At 38.5% G+C, this 23,691-nt stretch overlaps 1 protein-coding gene across 2 annotated transcripts in view; it reads left to right on the top strand.

Moving 5' to 3' along the window:
- Positions 1 to 23,691, top strand: part of GOLPH3 (golgi phosphoprotein 3) — a 41,640-nt gene that overhangs the window by 5,133 nt on the left and 12,816 nt on the right. Inside the window, exons 2-3 of one of the 2 annotated variants that reach the window (XM_053914094.2) lie at positions 16,781 to 16,912; positions 21,399 to 21,513. In XM_053914094.2, coding sequence (XP_053770069.1) covers positions 16,781 to 16,912; positions 21,399 to 21,513 — 247 coding nt within the window. The remainder of the gene's footprint in view (positions 1 to 16,780; positions 16,913 to 21,398; positions 21,514 to 23,691) is intronic. The other variant, XM_053914096.2, reaches the window with a different exon arrangement.

The raw sequence follows: 23,691 nt of genomic DNA, 5'->3' as shown, positions 1-23,691 counted from the left end.
GCTGGTGCTCGTCTTTTCCACCCGCTCAGTTTTGTAAGGCACCTTTCAATTTTCTAAGCTTCAAGAACAGTCTAGTAAAGTTTGTTCTTAAAGATAGCCACAGTCAGTTACTAATGTTTCTAATGCTTGGAGACAAGAACCCTAATGCAGTATTTTCACTCTTTATATTCTACCCTAAGTGTATACTTGGGTTATACTCAAGTTTAAAATGATGGAACTGGCTGTTAAACTGGCTCCCAAGATTGATCCCATAGATGGGTTCCACTTTTGGAATAAGTTTCCCAAGTTCACTACTTTAAAATACAATACTTATCAAGATGGACAATTTTTTAAAAAAATTCTTCTATATATGCACTGATATACACCATCTAAGCATGTCAAATTTGATGAGTAACATTCAACAAATACTCAGTATTTTGAAATGTGCTAAGATTTTAACAACAAAGTATCATAAAGGCTTCTGAGTTTTGGAATTTTATGATTCCTTGATAATGTAAATAATATTCCCTTCATATTTTTAAAGATTTGAACTTCCTTTTTTTTCTTTTTAAGGTATATTTAAAAGTAGGTTCCCAAGTATGAGAGATACAGAAACTAAAAAAAAAATTAGTTTTTGATGCTAGTTTAATCATTTGGTTGTACCTTTTAAACAAGATTTTATACTGTTGAAACAACTTTTTAGGCTTGGGTGTTCTTTACTATATGGCCAAAATACTAATATTTGATGTTTATTAACTTTAAACCTTCTGAGCCTCCCTGTATGGATCATTTGAGATTATCTTTTAGAATCTTACTTTGAAATTATGATGCAATTTTGAATATTTGGGTTTTTTTTCTGATATTTAAGAAATACACTTTATAGTAAAGTGTGTATACTTTATATATCAGCTTATATGTCTCAAAAATACTCTGCAGAGGTGTCCAACCTGTGGCCCGCTGGCCACATGCATCCCAGGAAGGCTCTGAGTGTGGTCCAACACAAACTTGTAAATTTATTTAAGACATGAGATTTTTTTGTGTGTGATTATGTGTCACAGTGTATTTTATGTGTGGCCCAGGGATGCCCAAAGGTGGGAGTCCCCGGGAGGCAGCATCGTGGGAGTCCTGTTATGTCAACCTTTTGGCCCAGCACCCTGTCCTGTCCAAGCAGACTCCCTACTTCCTACCTGCGTTAACTTGTGTTATTAATCAGAGCAAATGGTGTCATTCAGAGTTGCTGTGGTCTTTGTTTAGGGGATTTTATTTTGTTGAGAGCCTCCTTTTGAAGTGGCACCAAGAGACTGCTTGTCCCTGTGTTTATTCTATTTAACAAGTGTAGTGACACGTTGGAAATTGATGTTTGTGGCTCTAGTAAATACTGAAATTTTAATTTAGATATGATATGGAATTGTGTTAACTTACATTAATTTAGATATTATATAGCCTGTTTCTCTTGTTAGTTGTTTGGTAAACCTCTGATCTTTATGCATACAATTTATATTAAGGTACATTACATTACCAAAAAGAAAACTTCTGGTTAAGTACACACTTAAGCTTAAGAACTTATATTTAAATGAACTTATTTTTGAACCTAATAAACATTTGGTTTAGATATTCCTTTAATGGAGAAGTTCTTAAATTGGAGTTAACAGATGGAGTTTTGAAACTGTGAACACTTTGCAATTGTGTGTTTTTGTGTGTGTATTTTCCCGGAGAAAGAAGACATAGCTCTCATCAGATACTCAAAGCATGTTGTGAACCAGAAGGTTAAAGATTATTGAATAGGAACTGTTTCTTTGTTGTGGTGTAAGTTTTTGCTTTGTTTTGTTTTCTTTTCTTCTCCTGGAAATTGACTAGAAAATTCCAGGTTTCAGGGTAGCAGTGAACTGGATTGAGTTCTTTTGATATGAAGCCAACATTTCTGTACCCTGGCCATCTTGCTAAATGACATTCGCAAGGTCTGTGACTACCACATCTATAATTCTAACAATTTCCATGCATTCATCAAATATTTATTGAGCCGAGCCCTTGACTCGGTACAAACACTAGGAAGATCTCTGTTTTCGTTTTAGTTCCTTTGGTCAAACTCTTACACTAAAGTACAAAACTAAGTTGGGTTGCTGTTTAATAGTATCTTAGCCTGGCACATAGCTACCACTCACTATTTATTAGGTAAATCTTGTATTTCCAGTGAGGGCAATTTCACCCCTTGAGGGAGTGAAAATTGGTTTGGGGGGTGGTGGTGGTGGTGAAAAGTTCTTGCACTTTTTATGTATAAAGCATAGATACACATACAATATGTAAACAGATTTATAGTGTATCCATCTTACTAAAGTTTCATGGGGGAGAGGGTAATTAGGAAACGAGTCTGAAAAAGCTCCTTTAGGGAGTGATAATGAAAAAAGGTTGAGAACCACTGAAATAAATTAATCTTGAAAATAAAGTTTGTGTGTAGCTGAGATTTAGAAATCTTTCTCTGATAAGAACTTTTATGTAATAGAATGTAGTTCAGTAGTTGGAGGAACAGTCGTAGCATATTGAACTGTGGGAAGTTGTGAGTTAAATTTTTTGGTCAAAATGACTTGTGTTGGTTGATAATTTGTAGGTAGACTTTTGTGTTCCCACACCCACTATCCTCTGGGATGACTGGGAATTTAAGGACTATATATAAAGTGCTAATGGTTATTTTTAGTGCAGTTTCATTTCCTAGTCCCAGTTTCTTAAATGCTATTGTTAAACATGTAAATGAAATAAGCTCAGAAATAACATTTAAGAATTGAACTTAAATTTCAGTGCAGTGTCTGAATTGAGTTTGCCATTTAATTTTTGTATGTATATGCTGTTTATAAAAATTGGAAACAGGTTTCGGGTCCATACATTTAGTTCAGGTCAACTATTGAACACCTATTTGACAGTCTCTTTGCTAGGTGGTGGGGTGACAAAACATTTTTATTCTCAGGGAGCAGCATCCAGTCTGTATGGAAGATAGATGTGCAAATAATTTCAGTAAAAGAATTACTTTAATGGAAGTATGCATTAAGTGCAGTAGGGGCATAGGGGAGTACCTTGGATCTGCAGCAAAAAGATACCTGCTCTTGACTCCCAGCCTTGCCCTTGACTAGGTAGAAGAACTAGGATAAACCAAATGATGTGAATTTTTAGACCTTCAGTTTTCCCCTGGGCAAAATGGGCCTACATTTGTGGGCTGGCCCATAACTCCTAAATTGTAGGGATCCAGTGAATTACGTGTAAGTACTTTGAAAGCTCCATGATGCTTAAACAAATGCAAATGGGTATTTACCCACCTTAGAAAAGGGAATTAAAATTTATAGTGGCCTTGACAAATACTTGGTATTTTCACTGTTTTAGTATTTCTTGACCCTCTTGTACCTTATCTGCTGGGCTTATTGAATTTTCTGTTAAATGCAATGCATTTGTCCTAAACCCTCCAACCTTTTTTTGAGGGGGCTGCTGTGAAGGGGGTAGTTGATGCGGTCACTGGCCTGCAGTGTCCGTGGCATTGTGGCTCAGATGAGACAGATTCACAGCAACTACTGAGTCCTGTGGAGGAAAAGGGGGACAGCATGGCCACTCTCTCAAGGGGAGAGTGCCCAACCCTTGCCTTGACGGGCTTTTCTTTCTTTTCTTTCTTTTCTGGGCACATTACATTGAGGATGGTCCTCATTTAGTATGCACAAGTTCGCTTTAGGTGGTTACCTTTTACAGAAAACAAAGGAGAGGATGTTGCTAATTATATCAAAAAAGAAGGATATTTGCAAATGTAAAGGGAAAAGTGGTTTAACTGGTTACAGTCTTCCTTGGAAGGTTTAGCATAGATTTTAGGAAGTTACTTTAAAGATATGCAGTAAACGTTTGCTGCCTCAATTCATGGTGAGGGAATTTTAGCAAAAAGCAAGCTGCAAAGTGGCCTAGGTTCTATGCAGGCCTGATTCCCCACAGGAGAACCCATCCATGGGTATGGGTCCCATGTGCCGGACCTCGCTTTCCACTGGCCTTTCTGAGTGGGAGCTGGGCTCACACCATGCAGAACAGTCTCCTATATTCCCCCCCTTTTTTTTTAGTTAGGACCACTATAGATCCCACAAAGCTTGCTACTTGCTGGTCTCTCACATGACCCTGGGAAAATAATTTGCAAATGTGTCAAAGTACACAGAGCATTATAATCAGTAAGCAACCAGCGGCTCCAAAGACCCACATTTTCAGATTAAGCCCATCAATCATTGTCAAGCAGTAACGGATCAAACAATAGATAACATTCAAAGAACTATGAGGGCTTATTTAGAGTCAGGGTCAGATGGCTAGAGGGCCATAAAACTTTGGGGAAACAAGCTCATTTCAGGCGTGGACCCATATCATTTAAATTGAGGCTATTAGCAAAGCAGGTTTCACAGGATTTTATGCATTCCTTCTTAGGCCTGATCTCCTGGGGAACCCGCCCTTTCCAGCACAGGGCCGCACCCACCTCCAGCATTGTTTTAGGTTTAGGTCAAGCAGGGAAAGTAAGGCAGCCAAGAGATTAGGGGACTTCTTGCAGACAGAACGAGGACTCAGGCTATGTCAAAGCTGAGGGGCGAGGGTCCATCACCCCCTTTTTCTGTAGCTCCCCAAGTCCTTCCCTGAGGGCCCCCTCGTGATCATGCCTGTCTTAGGTTGTCCCTCCCATGAGGAAGCTTACCCATCATTGGCTAACCGATCATGCACTGGGGGCCAGGCAGGGTGAAGTAAAGTGGGCAGAGGTGGTATTCCTGCCAGGGAGATAAGCTTCATCTCCTCAGTGGCTTAGGGTCCCCAGGTCTCTCACTCAGCCTTAGCCATGGGGGGTTACAGCTTCTGAAACCAGGCAGGGCGGTTCCCAACATCTTCCCTTTTTTGTTGGTGAATGCAATTGTAGTTGTTAAGCCTGTGAAACCTACTATTTGCTGTTCCCAAATGCAATCTTGAGCAAACAACCTGCATATACACTGTAAAGCACAAATAAGGATTAAGACAAGGAGGCATCCAAGGGCTGCCAAGACCCAAACTCGTAAATTCAGTCCATTGAACCAGTTCTTAGGGTTCAGCCATTGTAGATTATCGTGAAGGGTCTGGAACACTTTTTGTTCAGTATGGTGTGTGATGTCACTGAGCTGCTGGTGGAGCTCAAGCTGGAGCTGATCGATTTGTCCTCTGAGAATGGTAGAGAACAGGCCCTGCAGGCGATAGCGAATATCTGCCCAGGAATGTTGACTGGAATTCCATTTCAGGGGGTGACACACAGCTTAGAGAGGACTGGATTGGGAGAGTCCAATGGGGTGGAGGTGGTTTGTCACTGCCTGGGAAGCCTTTTTTGTGATATGGCTTCACCCTGTTCACCGGCAGCTCCAAAGGTCATTCTGGAGAGTAAACACAGGCATACCCTCTTTCCCAAGTTAATAGTTCAATGGGGCCTTCCCATCTTCCTTCCCCTAATGGCTCTTTGTATAAGACCAAGGGGTGTGGGGTGCAGGCCTGTTTTGCACAAGGTGTTTGCCCATGGGTGACTTTAAATTATCATCACAATTTTAAAAATTGTATGAATATATTGCTAGCACAGTTAAATTCCTGGGGGATGTTTCCTAACTCCCCCTTTTTTGTTTGTTTAATAATATTTTAAAAGTCTGGTGAGGTCTTTTAACAATTGCTTGACCTGTAGGATTTTTTGCTGAATTTTATGCATGTTATGCCGAATTCCCCATTTTTCTAAGAAAGCCTGAGTGGTTTGTGTAATATATCCCACGCCATTATTAGTCTTGACTTCTTGTAGATGGCCTAAGTGTCTGAAGGCCGCCAGTTCTAACATTCTTTGCTGATTCCCCAGTGAGGGGAGAGGCCTGTGGAACACCTGAGTAAGTAAGTGCTTGGAAAGACAGGCCCCCTGCTGTTTCTGCTAGCTGGGTTCGAGCAGTGAGTTAATTATCATATTTTTCGGACTATAAGATGCACCGGACCATAAGACGTACCTAGGTTTTAGAGGAAGAAAATAGGGGGGAAAAGCCCCATTCCACCACCGCCCCCTTCCCCTAGTGAGCCAGGTAAGCTACATTTGAACTATAGGACGCACCCCCATTTTCCTTCCAAATTTGGGGGGAAAAGTGTGTCTTATAGTCTGAAAAATATGGTACTCTGTTGTTCTCAGGACCTGGTAGTTCTTAGGTTCACAGTTTGCAAGGAAAGTGGGGAAGATGGGGGGGAAGGTGCTTTGGTTAAATATGTTTTAGACAAAAGTAGTTACGCACCAAGGGCCTTTGTGATTCGATTGAGTAACTGTTCCCTCCAGGAGAATAGCCAGTTCTTCCCCAAAGAAAGGATCAATGTTTACAGGTACTGAGTTAAAAAATGGTGCTAAGTCTTCCATGGAGAAGGGCTAGTTCTCCCTGGGAGACAGCACACCTATATTTCATTTTTACAATAAAAGGTCACGGCTCCAGCGTAAATAGGGAGGATTCTTAATATTTCTTTTAACACGTCACACCCCCATGCCACTTATAGCATGCTTTAGAGCGACAAATTTATGAACACGTTCATAACTTTCAGAAACAGTTCCACTGGCAAATACATTTACTTTTTTTTTTTTAAACAATCAATTTAAATTCTTTCTGAGTAGAATCCTTATGATTCTACTCAGAGATCTCATTAGAGATCAACAACATTAGAGATCTCATTCTGTTTATCAGAGGTTTAGCAAAATATTTTGAGACTGAGGAGTTCAGAAACAAAAACAAAATTCAAGTAAACCAGTATTTTCAAATTAAATCCTCTAAAGGAAGTGAGACACTAGCCTTAGAATCTTATCTCACACCACCTGGTGTTATTTCAACTTCTGCCCAACTTTTTCCTAAATAAGTCTAAAGTTCCCTTATTAGGGAGACATTCAGCAGCCTTAAAAAGTTCCTGAATTAGCTTAAAACATTGCTCTTGTTCCTTAGAGAGCCCATTCCCCGTGGTTGAGGATTTGCAGAAACCTTTAAAGAAATTTTTTTACCAAATAAAAGAACCTTTTCCTGAAATTTCTCCCACCGCAAGCATGGCAATTACAAAACCAGTCTCAATTTTGCTTTTTCTCCACCTGCACCTTTAAATCATTATGCAGGCAGACGGAAGGAAAAGGCAAAATTGAAGGGACTGCAAGAGGTGGCTTAAAAGAAAGAATTTGCTGAGATGCTTGTAAATTGTCCTGTAACTAGTTGATGTTTTTAAAGCTGATTAAAGGGAAAATCTTTGCTCTTTCTCCCAAGCCTAGACCTATTTGGGGGTTGTGCCGTGGGGATGGGCTTGTGAGTGTTTTTACAGTGTGCCTCTCGTTGCGTGGACTTTTGCTTGCGGCTTGCGGCTGGCGGGAAACCTAGTTTTCAGTCCCAGTCCACGCCCAGCTTATCCTCTCACGGGAGTCTTTATTGTGGTGAGGGCGTTTGTGTCTCTTAACTGCTTGACCCGTGCCCGAGAGATTGCGGCAAATACTTGGGAGAGGGAGCAAGGCTCCTACTTACTAAAGAAGGTACAGTTGCAAAGTGGTCGCGAGAGGGTGACCTAGGAAGAATACCCTTTTCCTCTGAAATCCAACACACCCTACGACCTTTCCGAAAAGCACTCGGTGTCGTGGGCCCTTACCTGGGCTGATGCATATGCTCCAGCCAAGTTGGTGTGTTGTCCACAATGACGGCTTGTAGCCCTGGGTCCCTGTTCTGGGCACCAGCTGATGTGGTCACAGGCCTGCAGTGTCCGCGGCATTGTGGCTCAGATGAGACAGATTCACAGCAACTACTGAGTCCTGTGGAGGAAAAGGGGGACAGCACGGCCACTCTCTCAAGGGGAGAGTGCCCAACCCTTGCCTTGACGGGCTTTTCTTTCTTTTCTTTCTTTTCTGGGCACATTACATTGAGGATGGTCCTCATTTAGTATGCACAAGTCCGCTTTAGGTGGTTACCTTTTACAGAAAACAAAGGAGAGGATGTTGCTAATTATATCAAAAAAGAAGGATATTTGCAAATGTAAAGGGAAAAGTGGTTTAACTGGTTACAGTCTTCCTTGGAAGGTTTAGCATAGATTTTAGGAAGTTACTTTAAAGATATGCAGTAAACGTTTGCTGCCTCAATTCATGGTGAGGGAATTTTAGCAAAAAGCAAGCTGCAAAGTGGCCTAGGTTCTATGCAGGCCTGATTCCCCACAGGAGAACCCATCCATGGGTATGGGTCCCATGTGCCGGACCTCGCTTTCCACTGGCCTTTCTGAGTGGGAGCTGGGCTCACACCATGCAGAACAGTCTCCTATAGGTAGTCCCTGGCCCAGATTTCACCTGGCTGGGAAATCTGGAAACCTGAATTGGCACTTGACTTCTTATTTTTAGGTCAATTCCAGGGTCTTCTTCAAACAGTCCTTATAGATACTGCTAACTCTGCAGAGTTATCAGAAGCTTCCAAACCTCCAAATAAGTGACCCTAAGGACAATTAAAAACCCACGTAAAAGTACATACTGTAGTTGGTGCACCACAAGTGCCAGGCTTCCAGATGTCTTGAGGCTGTAAATCAGGAAGCTTCAAAAGGTCCCGGACCTCTTTCAATACCTGTGATCACCATTTGTTTCTACCTTCCCATCTCCTATTTTGACTTAGGGGGAGGGTATCTATCCTTCTGGCCTAAGTTCAAGGCCAGGATCTCTTTATAAAATTTTTTTATTTGTTTATTGATTTTGGTGGGGAGAGAGTGAGACATCAATTTGTTGTTGTTCCATGTATTTATGCATTCATTGGTTGCTTCTTGTATGTGCCCTGACCAGGGGTTGAACCTGCAACCTTGGCATATCGGGACGAGGCACTAACCAGCTGAGCTACCCAGCCAGGATCTTTTCTGAGGGTGATAGAACTGGGTCCCCTGGAAATGGCATTGACCTCCATAACCCTTTCTTTTTTATCTTACTGGGAAAAAAATCTATCTCCTCCCTATCTTTTTAAAGATTTTTATTTTTATTTTTAGAGAGAGGGGAAGGGAGAGAGAAGGAAAGAGAGAAACATCGATGTTCGAGAGAAACATTGGTTGCCTCCTACACATCCCCAACTGGGGACCTAGCTTGCAACCCAGGCATATGCCCTGACTGGGAATTGAACCAGTGACCTTCAGTTCACAGGCCAGTGCTCAATCCACTGAGCCACACCAGCCAGGGCTCCTCATAATTTTTTTAAACTATTTTTTTATTTTCTTAAAATTTATTTTTCAGTTACAGCTGACATACAATATTATAGTAGTTTCAGGTGTACAACATAGTGATTAGACATTTGTGTACTTTACCACATGCTTACCTCAATAAGTCTATTACCCATCTGACACTGCACGTGGTTATTTCAATATTATCAACTATATTACCTATGTTGTACTTTACATCTTCATGACTATTTTCTTTAATAAATTCTTTTTCAATTACAGTTGATATTCAATATTGTATTAGTTTCAAGTGTACAGCATAGTGGTTAGTCCTTTTATATTACTTAGAAAGTGATCCACCCAATAAATCTAGTATCCACCTGGCACCATACATAGTTATGACAGTACTGTTGAATGTTCTCCCTATGTTGTATTTTACACCCTTGTGACTACTTTGTAACTGCCCATTTGTACTTCTTCACCTTTTTCACCCAACCCCCGGTTCCCCTCCTGTCTGGCAACTATCAGTTTGTTCTCTGTATCTGTGAGTTTGTTTCTGTTTTTTGTGTTTATTTTTTTTTTATTACACATGTAAGTGAAATCGTGGTATTTGTCTTTTCTCTGTTTGACTTCACTTAGCATAATACCCTGTGGGTCCATCCATTTCGTCACAAGTGGCAAAATTCTATCTTATGGCTGACTGATAGATACTCCATTGTGTGTATGTACCACATCTATTTTTATTTATTCCTCCATGAGTGGACCCTTGGGTTGCTTCCATATCTTGGCTATCGTAAATCATGCTGCAGTGAACATAGGGGTGCAAATATCTTTTTGAATTATTGTTTTGGATTTCTTTGGATGTCTACCCAGAAGTGGATTTGCTGGGTCATATGATAGTTCTGTTTTAAATTTTTTGAGAAACCTCCATACTTTTCCCACAGTGGCTGCACCAGTTTACAGTTCCACCAACAGTGCAGTAGGGTTCCTTTTTCTCCACATCCTCTCCAACTCTTGTTGTTCGTTGATTTATTGATGAAAGTCATTCTGACAGGTGTGTGGTATTACCTCATTGTGCTTTTAATTTGCATTTTCCCTGATTAGTGATGTGGAACATCTTTTCATAGGTCTATTGGCCCTCATTATGTCCTCTTTGGAGAAATTTGCCCATTTCTTAGTAAGGTTGTATTTTTGATGTTGTATGAGTTCCTTATATATTTTGGATATTAACCTCTTACTGGATGTCATTGGTAAATACCTTTCTCCGTTCAGTAGATTGTCTTTTCATTTTATTGGTGGTTTCCTTTAGTCTGCAAAAACCTTTAAGTTTGATGTACTCCCATTTGTTTATTTTTTCTTTTGTTTCCCTTGCTTGGGGGAGACATATAAAAAAAGCATTGCTAAGAGGGATGTCAGAGAGTTTACTGCCTATATTTTCTTCTAGGAGTTTTATGGTTTCTGGTCTTCCATTTAAGTTTTTAATCCATTCTGAGTTTATTCTTGTGTATGGCGTAAGAAAGTTGTTCAGTTTAGTTCTTTTGCATGTATCTGTCCAGTTTTCCCAGCATCATTTATTAAGGAGACTACCTCATTATAAGTTATTGCTTCCTTTGTCATAGATTAATTGACTCAATAGGCATGGCTTTATTTCACGTTTCTCTATTCTGTTCCATTGATCTGTGTCTGTTTTTATGCCAGTGCCATGCTGTTTTGATTACTACAGCCTCGTAGTACAGTTTGATGTCAGGTAGCCTTATACCTCTAACTTTGTTCTTTTTCAGGATTGCTTTGGCTATTCTGGTATTTTGTGGTTTCATATAAACTTTAGGATTATTCTATTTCTGTAAGAAATGCCATTGGTATTTTGGTAGGGATTGCATCGAATCTGTGGGTTACTTAGGGTAGTATGGACATTTTAATGATGTTTTCTTCCAATCCAGGAGCACAATGTATGCTTTCATTTATATGTATTTTCTTCTATTTCTTTCTTCAGTGTCTTACAGTTTTCCAAGTATAGGTCTTTTACCTCCTTGGTTAAATTTATTCCTAGGCATTTTATTCTTTTCGATGCAATTGTAAGTAGGATTGTTTCTTTAATTTCTCTTTTTGATAGTTTGTTATTGGTGTATAAACATGCAATTTGTTTCTGAATATTAATTTGTATCCTGCTACTTTACTGAATTCCTTCAATGGGTCTAATAGTTTTTTGATGGAATCTTTAGGGTTCTGTATATATAGTAGCATGTCATCTGCAAATAATGATAGTTTTAGTTCTTCTTTTCTAATTTGGAGGCCTCTTATTTCTTGTCTGATTGCTGTGGCTAGGACTTTGAACACAATGTCGAATAAACATGGTGAGGGTGGATATCCTTGTCTTGTTCCTGATCGTAAAGAAAAAGCTTTCAGCTGTTTACCACTGACTGTAATGTTAGCTCTGGGTTTGTCACCTGTGGCCTTTATTATGTTGGAGGTTCATCTCTTTTAATTTACCTTGCATTTTCTCTTCATTGTAAGGAGGTTGAAAGTGGAGAAAGATGTGGGAATAATAACTTTAAAAATTGCACCAAATTATAAAATTGTATTTCGTGCAGGGTTTTTTTTGTTGTGGTTAAATGGGTCTGGGAATAAAATAAAGTAATAAGTATAGTCCTAGTCTTCACACGTTTGTAGTCTGAGTTTGTAGTTCGTGGTGGGGAGACAAGACTCATGAGAATGAAAGTAGCAGTGTAAAGTAGCATTCCTAGTGCCACTTTGGCAGTGGAGACAGTACGTTTTCAGTTCAGAGGAAGTACAGAATTAGGCCGAGGCTGTCCTGGAGGGTGTCAGGAGCAGGGAGGAGTGGAGCTGGGTGTCACACTATGTACAGAAGGTTGGGCGTTCTGTTCTAGGAGAGTAGGGATAGCCAGGGCTTGGAGCAGACTCCCCAGGGAATTCTGTTCACAAAGTAGTTTGAAGTTGACTGGAAATTGATTTTAGGATAAACTTCCATTTGATTGTCAGTCTTTTAAGAGGGTGCCTATGAAATTTTAAATTAAAAATATAAAATTGTTTTAAAATGCATTTTTAGTGACTTTTACAAAATCCTTGGTCTATTTAGAAATTATTGTTTATAAGTTTTGAACTTAGAATACCCTGTGTATCCATCCATCCATTCATCTGTCCATCTGTCCATCTGTCACTTGTCCTCAAATATAGTTTGGGATCTTCTATGATCTAGGCAGTGTCCCGAGTGCTGAGCCAGAAACATTGTTAAGACAGTTCCCTTCTTCAGTCTCCACAGTCTTCATTGGGACTGAGAGATCTAAAAGAGTAGAAGGAAAGCTGTAAGTTTTGTATTTTTAATTTTCTATTGTGGTAAAACACAGGTAACATAAGATTTGCCATTTCAGCCATTTTAAAGTATACAATTCAGTGGCATGAAGGACATTTCACATTCTGGTCTGTGTTGCGGCCATTATCACTGTTCACCCCAGAATATTTTCATCATTTGAAACTCTGTACCCGTCAGAATTTCATTCCTTTTTAAGGCTGAATGATATTGTGCTATATGTATATACCACATATACATATGGTATATGTATATACCACATTTTGTTTATCTGTTCATCTGTTGATGGACATATTGGTGGTTTCAACTTTTTTTAGCCATTGTGAATAAGGCTGCTCTGAACATTGTTGCACAAACACCTGTTTGAGTCCCTGCTTCATTTCTTTTGATTGTATACCTAGAGGTGACTGCTAGATCATAGGGTGATTCTGTGTTTAATTTTTTTTCTGGAATACTTATTTTGTGTGTCAGGTCTTTACAGAGGAGTTTATATATAATACCTCATTTATTCTCCACAAGAACTGCAAAGTAGGCATTAGAACATCCATTTCACAAGGAGGAAGCTGTCACGTGGTATAGTTGTTAGCTGCAGTCCACACACACCCAGTAAGAGGCAGAGTTAGGATCTGAGTTCAGGTCTAATGAAGTCAAATTATCATAAGACAGATACAGCTCACATGAGTTCTAATCTGTAAAATATTAGAATGAAAGCACATTAAAAACTCAAGTTGCAGAAGCAACATCCTTTGGGGATGACCTGGAATGAAACGCCTGCTAATTTCTAGATCACAAAGATGGTCAACCTGCCTGGCTGTCTCAGTGGAAGAGAGGTGAGGCAACGGAACCATTTGTCTCCCAAGCAGGTTAAATACTTCTCTGCAGCTACCCTAGGGTAGGGTGTCCCTTGACAACATAAGGGATTCCAGAGTTTATGTCCACTTAAAAATGCAGACTCGAGCTAGAATCCTGGCTTTGCTTCGTACTAAAACATATCCTGGGACAAATTGCTTAACCTCTCTGTAGTTTAGTTTCTTCATTTTAAAAAACAGGAATAATAATTGTAGCTACTTCATATAATTTCTGTGAAAATTAAGGGAGTACCATATTTTTCAGACTATAAGACACACCAGACCATAAGATGCACCCAGATTTTAGAGGAGGAAAATAGGAAAAAATACCCCACTCTATTGCTGCCCTCCCCCCTCTCGCAAGCCAGGTAAGCAATTTTCGGGCTATAACACTCACCCCCATTTTCCTCCCAAATTTGGAAGGGGAGAGTGAAGTGAATTTATGCTTAAAACTATGCCCAGCACATAGCAACCACTTTCAACCAAGGTAAGATGCTGTTATGTTTTTCTTTTTTAATTTTTTAAATTAATTTTTCATTGGCATGACTTTACATACATCATCCACCTTGGTCATTTTCTAATGGACTTTCTCCTGTTTGACCTTTTTCCTCCTCTCTCTGGATTACCAAAACTGAGCATATTACTCTAGGTATAATCTGATCAGACCAGACTAGAAAGTAAGGTATTGCCTTGCTTGTTCTGGACCAATTAATCCTGATGTGTTTATAGTCATTGACTCTCTATACTTATATCAAGTTTACCATCCATCCTCTGTTTTTCTGAAGGCAAAGAACTGAATTTAGTAATCTTAATTTCTTTCTTGTGCAAGGTCATCTTGGGTAGAGTTCAAAAATTTGTCTCTATGTTTGATTTTTTGAGGAAACTACCATACTGTTTTCTACAGTGGCAGAACCATTTTACATTCCCAGCAGCAGTGTTCAGTGATTGCAGTTTCTTTTTTTAAATACATTTTATTGATTATGCTATTAGAGTTGCCCCATTTTTTCCTCCCTGTTATTCCTCTTTGCCCTGAACCACCCCTCCCACCAGCATTCTTCCCCCTTAGTTTATGTCCATGGGTCACACATGTAAGTTCTTTGGCTTCTCCATTTCCCACACTGTTCTTAACCTCCCCCTGTCTATTTTGTACCCACATTTATGTTTCTTATTCCCTGTACTTTTACCCCCATTCTCTCCCCTCCCACTCCTCACTGATAACCCCCCCCCCCCGCCGTAATCTCCATTTCTGTGATTCTGTTCCTCTTCTAGTTGTTTGCTTAGTTTGTTTTTGTTTTTTAGGTTCAGTTGTTGATAGTTGAGTGTGTTGTCATTTTACTGTTCATAGTTTTTGGTCTTTTTCTGAGATAAGTCCCTTTAACATTTCATATAATAATGGCTTGGTGATGAAGAACTCCTTGAACTTGACCTTATCTGGAAAGCACTTTATCTGCCCTTCCATTCTAAAGGATAGCATTGCTGGATAGAGTAATCTAGATTGTAGGTCCTTGCCTTTCATGACTTGGATGGAATACTTCTTTCCAACCCCTTCTTGCCTGCAAGGTTTCTTTTGATAAATCAGCTGACAGTCTTATGGGCACTCCTTTGTAGGTAACTGTGTCCTTTTCTCTTGCTGTTTTTAAGATTCTCTCCTTACTTTTAATCTTGGGTAATATAATTATGATGTGCCTTGGTGTGTGCTTCCTTGGGTCCAGCTTCTTTGGGACTCTCTGAGCTTCCTGGACTTCCTGGAAGTCTATTTCCTTTGCCAGATTGCGGAAGTTCTCCTTCATTATTTTTCAAATAAGTTTTCAATTTCTTGCTCTTCCTCTTCTCCTTCTGGTACCCCTATAATTCGGATGTTGGACCATTTAAAGGTGTCTTAGAGGCTCCTAAGCCTCTCCTCATTTTTTTGAATTCTTGTTTCTTCATTCTGTTCTGGTTGACTGTTTATTTCTTCCTTCTGCTCCAAGCTGTTGATTTGAGTCCTGGTTTCCTTCCTGTCACTGTTGGTTCCCTGTACATTTTCCTTTATTTCACTTTTCATAGCCTTCGTTTTTTCCTCTAATTTACAACCATACTCAACAATTTCTGTGAGCATCCTGATTACCATTGTTTTGAACTGTGCATCTGATAGGTTGGCTATCTCTTCATTGCTTAGTTCTATTTTTGGAGCTTCGATCTGTTCTTTCATTTGGGCTGTATTTTCTTGTGTCCGTCAGCCAGTTATGTAGTAAGGGGTGGAGCCTTAGGTATTCACCAGGGCAGGGCAACCCACACGCCTGCCTTGTGGTGCTGTTTGTGAGGGAGGGGTCCAAGAGGGAACAATGGGCTTGCTCAGCTCTCAGTCACTTACCCCACTACCCATAAACAAATTGGGCCCTTCTGGTGCTGATTCCTGGGTGGGTGGGTTTGTGTACTTTCCAGGACCCTGTGGGTCTCTCCAACTAACTCTTCAAGGCTGGGGGCTTCTGCCACTGCAATCCCCACAGGTTTTGTCAGTCAGAGGTTTTGAGGCTTTATTTCCCTGCGCTAGAACCCTGGGTTGTTCAGTCTGTCTTGCTCCCCAGTTGCTCCTTGCTGTTTACCTGCTCGTGAATGTGGACCGCCTGCTCGGCCAGCTGCTGCCTGGCCTGCCCCGGCGTTGCTGTGTGTTCTCTGCACCCTGGCTGCTTGTCTCCACCCCCCTCCTACTCATCTGGATGAATGTTTCTTTAACTCCTTGGTTGTCGGATTTCCATACAGTTCGATTTTCTGGCAGTTCTGGGTATTTTCTGTTTTTAAATTTGTTATAATTTTGGTTGTGCGAGGAGGCAAAGTGTGTCTACCTATGCCTGCATCTTGGTGGGAAGTCTCTGATTGCAATTTCTTTACATCCTGGCCCATATGTATAACTTTGTTTTCTGTTTTGTTTTGATAGTAGCCATTCTAACAGGTATGAAGTAGTATTTCATTATAGTTTTGATTTGCATTTCCAATGATTAGTGACTTGAACATCTTTTCATGTACTAATTGGCCATTTGTATTTCTTTAGAGAAAATAAATGAGAATAAGTGTTTTCCTGAACTACTTAATTTGCTCAAGTATACTGATAATAAGCCACTGTACTCTGGGGTTACTGTGTGCATGAGCCCTGGGGCTTGTAGTCTGAGAGAGCTTAATGAACACATACCTTACCAAAGAATGAAAGACATTGTACTTTTATGCCTCTGATTGCCATAGTCATTTGTTGTTTCTCTGCATGTAAGGATAAGTGGTAAAAAACCAGTAAGCCCTGAAAATCCTGAATATTCTAGATTAATAATATATAGTAATTGTATTTTTTCAATATTGTATTTCAGATTATAATTATGGAAAGACATGAGAGGTAAACGGGACCAAATGGCAAAAATATTTCTGTTTTTGACTCTGACTTCAAAGTAAATTAGTTATTTTCTTTTCTTTTTTAAAATAGGGTTATACATCATTTTGGAATGACTGTATATCATCTGGATTACGTGGCTGTATGTTAATTGAATTAGCATTAAGAGGAAGGTTACAACTAGAGGCTTGTGGAATGAGACGTAAAAGTCTGTTAACGAGAAAGGTAAGAGAAGTCTGAATAACATATTCTTGTTAAAGGGCTTCTGCTTCCTAAAAATGAAGAGTGTTTCTGCCGATGGATTTCAAACATTAAAGAGGAAGTTGATTTTAAAGTTAAGTTTTTATTAAATCATGTTTCTGTATGTATTTTTCATTCTTGGTTTCCTGGTACCTTGTGCATAAGGAGGAATGTAATTCACTGTTACAGTCACTGGCCGTTGCATCTCAACAGATTCAGAAAGACTCCAAATTTCATTTATTGCTTCTGAAAACCATACTGTATTTTGCCACGTATAATCCACTTCCATGTATACTGTACACCCACATTTTTGGCCTAAACTTTCAGAGGAAAAAAGCTTTTGTTTTAATTTTAAAAGTCAATTATTTATTTATTTATATTTAGAAACAAAACCAATTATCATATTCCAGGGTATTATTTTGCATATGGATATCATCATTGCCTTCTAGAGTTACACTTTTAACACATAAGCATAAATAAAAGAATTAAAAACATTTATACAGGTACGAAATTAGTACTACCCATGTATAACATGCAACCTTACTTTTCCCTCAAAAATTTGGGCAGAAAAATGTGCATTATACATGGGAAAATATGATAATTTGGAAAGACTTGACATAACTTTCATTGTGTTTTTGGGGGGCATGGTGTTTTAAAATTGTTTTTTTCCTTAATACAGTGTCCTAATGCAATCCAAACAGTTTTAGGTCAGAATGGAATGGTTTTTTTTTATTGATATGGTACAGAGTAATAATCCTATAGGAAAGAAAGCCATTAATGATTCTTTAAAGGTATATACAAAGTAAATATGGTATAGCAGAAAATATTTTTCATGGGACTTTAAAATGAAGTCTTGTCTCGCCATTTAAAATAAAGTCAAATGAGCTGACATAGGATTAGTTTTAAAATTACTGTTTTAGATACCTATATTATAAAGCAGAGTGTAATTTTATTTCATTTTACTGTACAACCACAGAATTATGGAGGAAAAGACCTTAGGAATCTGCTGTTTCAGTTATTGTTGAAATATATACATAGGTTGCTAGTAATTATAGTAGTTATAAGTAATTTTGCATTAATGTTATGGATGCCAGACCTGAAGAGAAAATATATTGATACTGGTTCTTTGTACTGATACTGATACTTTTTTGTGTGGGAACAAGAACAGTTTTGTGTTGGTTATCAACATTTTTTTAGTGCTAAGTCTGCCATGCCTCGTGCTTGACCCTGGAGATAAGTGATGACCAAGACACATGTTCCCTGCCTGTGTGGGCTTATTGTTTCAGTGTATTTGTTTTGGGGATCTTAATTAAGTAGGTAGTTGATACATCTTTTGGAAAAATACTTGAGTGTGATTTAATTTACACACTTAAACCAGTTTTCTTTGTAGCTGTCCTGTTTTCTTACGTGCTCCATCAGAGAGAACTTAGCAGTATTAATCTTCAGATGTTAAACTACACCATATAACTCCATTAACTCTTAAAATTCACCTTGTCTTCCTTCCAGTCAGAATGAGTTATGCTTGAGTTCTACTGGGATTTCCTGTGACGTTTTCACTGCTTTTAACCCTCTGTTTTCTGGATCTAATATTTTCTCCCATCCTTGCGGGAGGAAACTGTTTGGAGACTGTGTTCCTATAGATGCTACTTCAGTTTGAAAGCTTAGTTTTATTTGACTGGCAATAGAATGTTAGATTTGAAGTATTTTTTTTTTTAGAGAATTTCCCCATTGTCTTGTAGTTTACAGAGTTGCGGTTAAAGTTTGGTGCCCTTCTGGTTTTCATTCTTTGTATAAGATCTGCTTTTTTCTTTCTGGAAGCATTTGGGATCTTCTGTTTATTCCTGGTATTCTGAAATTGTATGATTTGCCTTGATGTGAGTCTTTAAAAATTCATTATGCGTGCACTTCTGAGACAGTTCGAAAATGTGTCTTTTGGTTTTGGATAGTTTTCTTATATTTCTTGTATCTTCTTCCCTCCACATTCTTGGACTCTTTTATCAGTTGAATGTGGATCTTTTGGCTACTCTTCTTTCTTTTTTCTTTCTGCTTTTTGTGTTTCCCAGTTTTATTGAGATTTAATTGACATTCTCTGACTTCTCCTATCTTTAACCCTCTGTTGAGTTTTTTTTAATTGTGGCTCTCAGGTTTTTTATTTCCAGGAACACTTTCTTGTTTTTTTATTGGGGCTTTTCATTCTTGTTTTATTGATGTAATATCTCTAAAGTCTCTGATGATATTATGGCTTTTCCCAGTTTCCTTTGTGTTATCTATGTTTCATCAAAGTTCTTATTTCCTTTCTTTTTTGGTTTCTTTGCTGATGAAGGCTTTCCCTCAAATATCTTGTTGCCCTAGGTTATCTGTTGAGATTAAAGAAGGAGAGAGACTTCCTTCTCCAAAGGGGAAAAAAAAAAGTAGAAATTACAGGTGTGGGCACAGAATATTTGCCAGTGGGCTGCATGTTACTGAATTTTATTAAGGAGTTTAGAGCTTACTGGGAGTCAGAAGAGTTTTAAGCAGAAACAGTGGAATGCCATGATAAGATTTGTCTTATATAAAGATCCCTGAAGAGAATGGATTGAAAGGGTTAAAAGTAGTGAGGGAACTTAAATTAATCCGCGTGAAAGATAACCAGGTTAGGTAGACTAGAATAGTTGCAGAGTTGATAGAGAAAAGTGGTCCTTCTGAGACAGACTAGGGGGCAGAATTTCATAAGAAAAAAGGTCTACTCGTACCCAGGTTATTGTGACCCTGATGTAAGACCTCTCTCAAAGTGGGCGGGATGGGCATAAGGTGGGCGCTGAGACTAGATTGCATAGATTTAAGGAGTGTGAGTGGGAAGTAAGAAGTGGTGTGGCATGACCCCAGTATATGGACATACAACTTTTTCTTCCTAGGCTCTCCTTTCTTCCTGTCCTCTCTGACCCCCTTACTGGAAGCATGGTCTCCAAAAGCGCTGTCCAAAGAACTTTCTGCCATGACGAAAATGTTCTGCATGTGCACTGTCCAGTACGATAGCCACTAGCTGCCTTTGTCTGTGAGCCAGACACTTGAAGTGTGACTAGCGCAAATTGGGACATGCTGTGAATGAAAACACACTCTGTATTTTGAATACTTACTATGGAATAAGAAGGATGTAAACTATCTCAATTTAAAAGTATTTATTGCAGCCCTGGCCAGGTGCTCACTTGGTTGGAGCGTCCCCTCATACACCAAAAGGTTGTGGGTTCGATCCCTGGTTGGGGTGCGTATGGGAGGCAACTGACTGATGTTTCTCTGTCACATCGATGATCTCTCTTCCCCGACCACTGTAAAATCAATAAACATATTCTTGGGTGATGATTAAAAAATAAAATAAAATAATTGCATTAGTATTTTGGCTATAATTGGTTAAGTCAAATATATTAAAATTAATTCCACCATTTTTTTTCTTTTTTAATATAACTACTAAAATTTTAAAAAATAGATTGTGGTATGCATTTGTGGTTCTTAATATATTTTTATTGGGTCACACTGTCTCAAATAGACATTGTATATATATTTCAACCTTTCAGAAGATGATTACATTTTTTGAACAAAAATATAAAGGGCACATTGCTGACAAATTTAAGAGAGGACTGTTGCATTAAAAAATAATGCTCTTAAATTTCATAATATTTTAATAGCTTAAATAGAGTAATATATAACAGATTTAAATGTGATATTATACAACTTAAACTAGAAATTTGTTGCTGAGGCAGCAAGAACATTAATGAAGGCTATAGGGATCTATTACTTGGCTGAAGCAGTACAGCATTTTTCTGTCTTATCTCCCAACTCTGGATTTTTCCACTGTTAAGGTGGATTCTGTATCCTAATATAGTTTAGACAACAATTTGTAGTATTTAAAGATTTTATGTCACCAAGCCTATTGGTATTTTCTTTAAGTTGTCAGAACTTTGAAAGAAAAACTTTCTGACCTTCCAAGTTATATTTCATTATGTAAATCTTTATTTTATTGTGGTAAACTCTGAGTCGTCGTCTTACTTAATTTTTACTGCTAATTTGTTAGACAGTTTTAATAAGATTTATTGACAAATTTATTTTTCTACTGATTAAATGCTACCTTGTATCATATACTGAGTTTTTACATATAACTGAAACTGTTTCTGGAGCTAATAAATGTTTAAAAAATGAATTTATGTGTAAATAGCCCAAGGTTGAGTAGTGAAAGTAATTATGGTTAGTATAAACTGTTCTAGCACTTTGCTTTACTAATTAAGCTTATTTTTATTCATGATTGTAGCTTATCTGCTTAGGTTAAATGTTGGATTTTCTTAATATAGAAATAATTTAAAATGTGAACTTTGATACTGAATGTACACTTGGGGCTTTAGCTACAATGAATTATTTGCATAATTAATTTTTTCATTTAAAGAGAACAAGTCTCTTTAGGAATCTGTGGGTCATATTTTTCTTAATGCTTACATTTTAGGTGATCTGTAAGTCCGATGCCCCAACAGGGGATGTCCTTCTTGATGAAGCTCTAAAGCATGTTAAGGAGACTCAGCCTCCAGAAACAGTCCAGAACTGGATTGAATTACTTAGTGGTAAGTTTCTGTGGGTAAACTAAAAAGTGAATTCTGTTTAAAAATTTTTTTGTACAAGTTTAAAATCCTTTTAAAAGGAACTTAGACAAAATAGCCAAGAACTTGTTTTGTAATTTAGGCATAAGTTGTAAGATATCAGTCACTGAACAGGGAAAGTAGTGGTTTTTTAAATTTCATGCCCTTTAACAAGACTGAGCAGGTGTTGAGTGAGATGTTAATATCCTCCTTTAGAGCTCCCATCTTTCTTCAGCAGAACTGCCTCATGCTCTCTTATTCTGGGTAGGCTAGGTTACACTTTGGTAACAAACAACCCCAAACCTCAAAGGCTTAAAGCGACAGTTTGTTTCTCCATCATGCTGTCAGTCTGTCAGGCCACTTCATTCTCGCTCTGACAGGCAGGCAGGTGGAGCTGCCCCCGCCCAGAGCACTGTCTGTTACTCGTGTAAAAGGAGGAAGAGCATGGAAGAGCATGGCGGGTCTCTCAGGCTCTTCAGTTGCTGCTCAGAAATGACAGGTTTCAGGTTTCATTGTATATTAAGTTATTTGTGTATTTGTCTAATCTAGATGGAGAGTGCCTTTGGTACAACAAGACCTAAGTCATCTTGTTCTTCCTCTCTACTATTAACATAAAACATACCTCTGCACACAGTTGACCCTTGAATAGCACGAACTCCACGGGTCCACTTATGTGACGTTTTTCAATGGACACTGCAAATGTATTTGTTTTCCCTTAGGACTTTATTAATAACATTTCCTTTTTCTGGGTTACTTTATTGCAAGAATACAGTGTATAATATAACAAAATAAAATATATGTTAATCGTCTGTGTTATTGCTAAGACTTCTGGTCAACAGGAGGCTATTAGTAGTTAAGTTTTTGGGGAGTCAAAAGTTATATGTGGATTTTTGACTGCTCAGGGGTCAGCGCCGCTACCCCATGTGTTTAAGGCTCAGCTGTACATGTATTGTTTTTTCATCTCGTGTTTAGACATATTGTTGCTTAGCATAACTGTTTTAAACACATGTGGACTTTGTCAGAGATTGGTAATTAACGTGGTGCCATTTTTTCACTTACAGAGTTTCTAAAATAATAGTGCCTATTAGGATGCTCTTTTAGTAATAAAATTTTGGGCTTTGCATGTTTGTTTATTTAAAAATTAAATATACATACTACATTATTAGCTACTAGGGCAATAATGGGTACTTTACACCTTAGGGCAGGATTCATTCTTCTTTTTGATAGAGAACAGGTCGTTTTGATTTTGAAATTTTGGTTTTGGCCACCCTTTTGTAGATCTGCTGGTAAAGTTTTTTACCTTATTGAGTGAGAGGAACTTTATTCTTTACCTTCTTTCTTTTTTTGTTAAGTATCTTATTTATTTATTTTTAGAGAGGGGGGAAGGGAAGGAGAAAGTGAGGGACAACATCCATTGGTTGCCTCTCCTGTGCCCCCAACTGAGGACCTGCCCTGCAGCCCAGACATGTGCCCTGACTTGGAATTGAACCTTTCGGTTCTCAGGCCGGCGCTTAATCCACTGAGTCACACTAGCCAGGGCTGCTCTTTCCCTTCTTTGTGCTTATGAGATTGCTGATGTCTTCACTGATAGTTTCTTATGCAGAATCTTTTAAAATTACTTTGCCCATTTTATGAGGATTTGTTTGGTTAAAACTAGATAATATAGTCCACAAGTGCACTTATTCAACACATACCAATAGAGCATGTCACTGTACCCAAGTCATTGTCAACCCTCTCTGGTTAACCACCTTCTGCTTATGCCTGTTGGTGACATGTGGCCATCTGACAGACTCAGAGATTAACATCAATTGTATATGTTAAATATTAACAAATGGTTATTTTAGAAAAAAGTGGAAGTGCTAATAACTCGTAAATATACCCTAATGGATCATTTTTGTATACCCTTTGAAGATCACTGACCTAAGCAGTCTTTGGGTCGAACTCATTTTGTGCTGCCACTGTTGACCACCTCTGTTACTGCAAATTATAATTTGTAATTCGGTTCTCAGCTGGCCAGAAGGATAGTTTCTCAAAGTTTACCTGGATAGGGAGATACCCAGGGGTTAATTTTATTATTGCTTACACTGTGCATCATACATGTTAAACCTACTGATATATTGTGAACATTAGTTATATATGTATATATCTCATTAATTAAAAAAT

This window comes from Desmodus rotundus, chromosome 1 (assembly GCF_022682495.2).
Source record: "Desmodus rotundus isolate HL8 chromosome 1, HLdesRot8A.1, whole genome shotgun sequence".
In the NCBI taxonomy this organism is placed as follows: Eukaryota; Metazoa; Chordata; class Mammalia; order Chiroptera; family Phyllostomidae; genus Desmodus; species Desmodus rotundus.
This window is presented reverse-complemented; position numbering and strand designations above follow the sequence as displayed.